Raw genomic sequence first — 7,500 nt, 5'->3', positions numbered from 1 at the left:
TGTACATGGGGCCTCCATAAAGCTTTGTTAGGGCCTTATTTGATCCACATAGTGTCAACAGTTGTATGTTTTGTATTCAGTCAGTTACATTTCACTTGTGATTAGTGTAGGATACTTACATAATGGCATCATTTATACCTTTAGAGAGTGAAAAGGAGTTTTGTATTGACTAGGAGGTTTCAAATGGGTCTTTCGATAAATATGATAATTATATTGATCCAGAAAACGTAAGTAGAGCATCTCATGTTTGCTCAAACTTCACATGGCTTAAAGGGTAGACAAATTGATATTTTTCTGTATGATTTAATTCAGTATTGCACCTTCTTTAGTTACTATTGTATGATAAAATGAGCAAATCTTGTATTTTTATATATTATTGCATCTTATATAAATAAGTGTTTGCTAATTTATTTGCTTCCTGATATGAGAAAGAAAGCATGTGGGAGTGTGGATGAAAATAAAAATATTGGGAGGGCACCTAGGTAACAAAAGGATTAAGGGGATTTCAGCTCTTGCTAGAAATCTGAAGTGAATGTAGAAAATGGCTTATTGATATTTATTCATGTCAGTCACCAGTTGTACTTAGTGTTTTACTCATGTAGGTAAATATGAAAAATGAACAAGAGTTAGAATTGGATTTGATGTGAGTGGGCACAGTTTACTAGGATAGTTTTTTTTTTCTGAATTTAGAGAGGGAAGGCCTGATTGCACAGATTTAGAAATTAGTACCAATGAGGGTCCTGTAACCTTTGACTATAAAAAGAGTAGAGGAATATGCCATTGTACAAATGTAAAGTGACAGTAGGAATGATTAAGACTGATAAAATATTTTTTCTTTGGTAAAGTACATACATCCCTTATTCTTTGTCATATCTTTGGTACCTACAGATTTGGATAGTTCAGGCTTTCATCTGTATTTACCCTTTCTTTTTGTCTTTAGAAAAGAAGTTTGCCATTTCCACATTACGATCATAGGATTCATTGTCTTTATCCTTATTTTGATAAATCATAATTAAATAATTATTGGAAAGGCCCATATTTTTAAGGAGGGTTTATGCAAGAGGTAAAGAGAGTTAAAAACAAAAATAGTTGTTGATTATAGTCTTACATGATGAACATAAATACAACTACGCTAATCCTACCAGACCAAAAGTCACATACTTTTTTATTTATTCCTATTATGACTTATTCATTACTAAAACACATATGGCATCCAACAGATGAAGTTGTGTTGGGAGTAACCACAGGGGGCTGGGTGAAAGTGTGGACAGTGAGTGAGAAGGAAGTCCGGCCACGGGAACCCATATTTGAACATGAGTCTAAGATGATCAGATCTCTGAATGCTCTGTGCCTCGTTTGTTGTACTTACAACCAACGAACCGTCCTAATAGTCACACAAGATGATTGGCAGGTTTGTGTATCTTTGTTTGTTTATTATATTTTTTCTTTCTTTTCTTTTACTTTGTGATTCCTTCTTTTTACTTTCCCCTTTGGTTCTGCTGATAGTGGAAATATGTTTTATTGATTGTTGTTCTTTCACAGCAATTGCAATATATGGTAAAGGCAATACTCCTTTATTCATGCATTGTAGATTTTCAGTTTCACATCTGATCATCATTCATATTGTTGCTTTTCTTATTCTTCAGAACTATTTCCCAGTTGATTTTTTCTTATTGATTTATGCAGTTGCATGTTTAATTATCTGTAAAATTTTCACTCTTTTCCTATGACTTTTCATGTTAATGATTCCTCCCATTTAGATATATGATGCTGGTGACTTTTCACAACTCTGCCATGTTGGGGGAATCCCTGGTGAGAGATGGATGGGTGGAGATTTTCTGTCAGCTGATCGCGTGCTTGTCTGGAATGATATGGGTCAGGCATATATCTACAAGCTGCCTACAAAGTAAGCATAAATCTGATCATGAGATAAAATAATTATATATATATATTTATATGATGCACTATAGCCAGTATTTTAGATTAGTCTGCACTTTTGAATTATTTATCAGTTATGTATTGCTATTACTCAATGTTTTGCCTGGGAACCTAACAGGACTGTAAACTTGCAGTGCTTTCACAAAAGTCTGTAGTATTAAAGTGTTGAAGTTCTTGTTTAGAAGTAAAGTTTCTGTGAGGTAAGGAGCCCAGATGCAGATGATTTTGTAGTGGTTAAGGGGTAAATATTATGGATAACAGTTTATGAGGAATTAGAACAGCCTTTCCAAAGGAACACTTACAGTCAGTGCAACACTTTGTTGAAACAAACTGCTGTTCTTGTTTTTAGAATAACTTAAAATTCTGAAAAAAGCAGTAAAATTGCTTACCTGGAATGATTAAGATGTAAAAAAGATGTAATATTGGAACTTCTAAAATCAATAAAACCTCTTTACAGTGCAAGGTATGGTGTAGAGTATGTCATTTTCACATTCTCATTTAACTTTTCACCCAGCATTTCCACTTACTATTAGGTGTACCCTGTAGCTCCTGTGTTCCTAAATTCAGCATGGGTATTGCAACTTCTTGTCTGAAGTTTCTTGTGAAGAACACATTCATCTCCTGCTCATTGTACCTTCTGATATTGTCTAATCTTCTATTGTTTAACTTAGAGTAGGTATTAAAATTTTGTCTAATTTAGTTTTTAAAAACTAGTCAACTTCTGGTCTGCTTAACTATTCCAACTTCTTCTAAACCAGACCAAGTGGAACTCCTTCATTAGAAATAGCAAATGGTATCAGAATATTATTTGTAAACCAGGAAATTCATGGGTGCAAGTAATATTTCAAATTACTAGGTATAATTTTTCAAATTGTGTTGTCAAGGAAAGCATCCCTTGAGAGTCAGGAATGTCTTCCATATAGTTGAAAACAATATATATTTTTCTGTTTAATTGATTTTTCATTATGCGAATCATTTTTATGGTCAGCTTTCAACATTTTTGTGGTTATCATTAATCTGCTTTAAATTCGTTAACTCATTACACATATCTTTTGTTCTTCATTTAGGGTTCTGTACACATATCTTTTGTTCTTCATTTAGGGTTCTGTGCAGGCACAAAGCATGAACTGTGAATTGAAGATGCATTGCGTTAAATAATTTCTTGCACATGAACAGTTTCCACATGTCAGATATTACTCAGTAGGTGAGTAGGAGAGATGGATCACATGCACAGTTAGGTCAACAGAGACTTTGCAAACTCTTATTGAAACTTTCTGTGCATTGAGGGTTAAAGTTAAAGAGTACATTGTATTAAGAAAAGGAACAGATAGCTAGGCCTGTTCATGGTTAGTGATTCCTTGAAAACATGCTGTAAGATTGTGCCATGAATGTTTTGGCTGTTTCTGATTCCTTTAGCTTGTTGTTAGTTTGTCATTGTCAGTCCATTTTTATTTTAAGTGTTTTTTCTGGAGCATCAGGAACCATGCATAAGTGTCAGAAAAATAGGTTATCAGAACCTGTGTCATAGTTGCAAACTGTAACATTGGTCTTTGACATTTTGGTTAGTCAATTATATTATACCCTTCATTCAGAAAAGTTGTAGAAGTTGGTTGATGATGGTTTTTATGTCATTGAAATAAAGTATTCACCCAAAATCCATTCATTGGTGTATGGGACAATGTTTAAAATGACAACCATTCTTTTTGAGATAGAGAAAAACATTTATGCAGTTTGCTTATGCTTTTCAAGGTTGATGGTATTGGTATCATTCAGTTCATCTTTATATTTGCACTGTCCATAAAAGAATTATTCATTTCCAATATTTCCATGCAAAAATTGATAATGTTAGCATTCAAAATAAGAAATATACAAGTAGGGCACAGACATTAAAAAAAAACACCCACTGCTTGACAATTTCTAACAAATTTAGGGGTCTAGTGAGACGGGCTTGCCAGGCTGATGAAAGTAGATACTGCTTAACTATATAACTGTTTTTTCCTTTTGCATGTTTGTGCTCTTAGTCATTAGTGTAGCAATTGAATATAGTTTAAACCTGTAGATGTGGAACGATTGCAGATGAGTGACTTGTGATGCAGAAAATCTTTTGCAGTTGGTAAAATAACAAATTTTCTTTTTTTTTTTTCCCTTATACTACTCCTGTTCCTCTTTTTTTTAGGGGAGGGGGACTTTTTCCTCTTTCGCATTATTATTTTTTCTTTCGGTTTGAATATGATATCCATTATTTGTATCCATTGTTTTATGAAATCGAAGGTATTATTGATGTTAAGGGTTTGAAGTTAGTAGAGATACTGTAAAGAGGTTTTACATGATAAAAGTAATACCAGTTATCAGTTACACAAAAAAAAATGAAGATATTTTACAACAGAAAACTTAGTGAGGTAATCATTATATTTGTGATATACAAGTAAGGATAACACAGTGTTAAAAGGTATCTTATAAGCACAACAAACACAAACACCTCTAGCACTGAATTAACAAAACTGTGAAGTTAATCTCTCTTATTATACAATGATAGTAAAGTATAGTTTTTTTAGCACAAAGCTTGATAAGTGTTCACTTTCTTCTTATAAAGAGACAAAAAAGAGAAAATCCAGTGATATTCTCCTTATTTTCTTTTTGCCTTGCCAGAATATGAGTTCACATAACACACAGGCCCTGTAAAAGGTCAGGTCAAGAAACATGATAAGAACAGTTAATCTACACATAATCATGTCCTTTTACAGGTTATTGAGGGGGGCAGCTGTTAGGTTAGTAACCCACATTATCACCAATTTTGTACTTGATGGAATATGTGCTTGTTGGCATTTTATTTTTTATTTTTATTACATTTTTTTCATTTTGTTTTATTTTTCTCTCTCCCATTTTTTTCTGCTTAGAGGTCTTTTCTCTTCTGGCCTATCAAGCTGTGCATGTGTGCAGCTTCTTGTTACATTTATACTGTTTATGGTGAAGATGAAGCACATGAACTGATGTGTCTGCTTCCTTTTGACACGGAATGAAGCTTTTGGGCTACAAGGCTGCAAAGCTAGAAAGGAAAGATGCGGGAATTGCATATATAGGGAGAGATGAATATTAATGCATATACACCTATATGTATCTGTATATATTTATATCTATATCTACATTTATCTGTATATCTAACTATCCACCTATTATAGATATGTGTGTGTGTGTGTGTACAGGTATTGGTATGGGTATATACACATTTACATATTCAAATATATGTGTATTTACATATATAGATACATATATGTATGTATGTATGTATACATATGTGTAAAGACAATCAATTAATACATGGCATGTATTGTTACAATGATTACCTGATTACCCCATTCCTTGAACATTGGGGAGAAAGCTTTTCATCTGATGTTATTGTCATTATTATTATTAGTTGTGACAATATGATTATTATATGATAATTAACAATACTATAAGTAAAAGGGATAAAAAAATCTTTTTGAAAATAAGGAAAATGGTAAATAAGTGAAATCAGGTAGACCTAGTAATTGACGTTTGTGATTGTTGAGGCATTTATGTGGAAGCAGAATTGATAAATAAACATGAGCACATGGACATATACTCCTAGATCAGTTGGTCCAAAAAGACATGTTTTGAAAGAAAAATGACGAATGTGGGCATCTACCTTCAACTCTCTGCTTTTGAAGAGCAAGTGGCAGAATCTTTTTTTTTTTTTTATAGATTACTAAGTGATAAGTGATACAGTATTTTTTTTATATCTTTTAGCTAAACAAGTAACTTCTAGGAGTTATGCATGTATGTTTGCACCTCCCTGGCAGACTTATAACCTATCAGGAAGGTGGAAGTGGTCAGTGAATTATTCACAGCTTGTTTATTTTTCTTTATCTTTTATGAAACTCTGCCAAGTGCTTACCAAATGTTGTTAGCACAGCAGAGAATTTTCAGAAATATTCCAGTATTTTTCAAAAATGAATTGAAACATGAAATGCCTGATGGTCCCCTTTAATGCCCAATATCAGCTGTGCATTGACTGCTTTTATTGGTTTTATTTCCTTCTTATGTAGTGTCAGCACAATATTTCTGTGCTTAGCTTTGGGTGGGTGTGCAGCAGCCATTATCCATTAATGAGTCCAGGAGGTAAATCTGTATGAACACTCAACAGTGCCAGAGAGCACACAGGTCTAGGGGCATCAGCCTGTTTTGGAGGCTGAAAAGTAAATGTATTCATTTGTTAGCATATGTATACATAGTTTGGAATTTTTGTTCATGTTTATTTAATTTTATGGTGTAGCTTATTTTATTTTCTATTTTATATATATATATATATATATATATATATATATATATATATATATATATATATATATATGTATATTATATATATATATATATATTTTTTTTTTCTTTCTTTTTTTTTTTTTTGACTTATATTTGAACTTTTAGGACTTAAACAGCAAAGGAAGGAAACATGATAAAGGATGCATTCACAAAACATCAGTAATGAAAGGGTTGAAATGAAGAATAACTAGGAGCCCATGTTTATATTCATACACACATACATATATCTACATATCTACATATATATGTGTGTGTGTATGTGGATGTTTGTGCATATTAAATTTTTTTTTGTTAAAAAAGGAAACTTGTGGGATCAGTATTGCAGATGAATTATGATTCTATAAGAAAAAACAAAAAAAAAAAACATATCATATATATATATATGTCTTTACAATGCATTCAGCAGTATGTTAGGCAGATAGGATTTTATTAATGATAATGAAAATACCAAAATAGTGTGTTCATAAGTATGTTTGATTCCAACTAGTCTCACTAAATGAACTATAAGTCATGAGCTATGTGGCTATTAACTATGATTAAGAACAGTTGTGATTTCTGTATTTTACTGAAGTTGGGAATTCTATGATTCTATATTGTTTATAAAGTTGATAAAAAGATGCTAAGTATGAATAATGGCTGAAACAGGGAAATATTATCAGATAGGGAGGTAATGATGAGAATAAGTAAGTTTTAATTGTTATTGTATGTAGAGGACTATGATGTAGTTACATTTATCACTGCAATTAATTATTTATTTTTTGTGGGATTGTGTATTGTTTTGAATATATAGACATTTTTTTCATATAGAAATATTTTAGCTCCATTTTGATTATATATGTTTCTCTAGATTATCAAGATCTTCAGTGATTTAATGTTTTGATGACTGTTTTTTTCATACATGAATATTCTTTGCAAAATTGATTAATACGAAATAAAATTCATTTGATAAGAGAATATTTCCACAGATTCTTACACTTCCTTTTATCTCACAGTACCAATTTTTTTCATTTTCTTCGTCTTCTCATTCTTCTTTAAATCCGTTACTGAGGCATCTGTTTTCAACCCTTGGAATCTTTAGGAATGTAGCCTACATAGTCTTCAGTCTTCCTGCAGTCATGATTTCAATATCCCTGAACAGTAATATTTACTGAATTATGTATTTTGAACCATGACTAGTTAGTACATGTTGAGTGAGAAGCAGATTGGGAATGAGTGGAATAA

At 31.9% G+C, this 7,500-nt stretch overlaps 1 protein-coding gene across 18 annotated transcripts in view; it reads left to right on the top strand.

The window, feature by feature from the left end:
* The window catches only part of Rbcn-3B (WD repeat-containing protein Rbcn-3B), an 80,267-nt gene that overhangs the window by 10,757 nt on the left and 62,010 nt on the right, over nucleotides 1-7,500 (top strand). For 17 of the 18 annotated variants that reach the window (XM_070130335.1, XM_070130334.1, XM_070130337.1 and 14 more), the window contains exons 6-8: nucleotides 1,221-1,411; nucleotides 1,761-1,906; nucleotides 4,683-4,706. In XM_070130335.1, coding sequence (XP_069986436.1) covers nucleotides 1,221-1,411; nucleotides 1,761-1,906; nucleotides 4,683-4,706 — 361 coding nt within the window. The remainder of the gene's footprint in view (nucleotides 1-1,220; nucleotides 1,412-1,760; nucleotides 1,907-4,682; nucleotides 4,707-7,500) is intronic. The other variant, XM_070130339.1, reaches the window with a different exon arrangement.

Source organism: Penaeus vannamei, chromosome 15 (assembly GCF_042767895.1).
Source record: "Penaeus vannamei isolate JL-2024 chromosome 15, ASM4276789v1, whole genome shotgun sequence".
NCBI lineage: Eukaryota > Metazoa > Arthropoda > Malacostraca > Decapoda > Penaeidae > Penaeus > Penaeus vannamei.
Note: the sequence above shows the minus strand (reverse complement) of the source record. Positions and strands in the feature narration are given on the sequence as shown.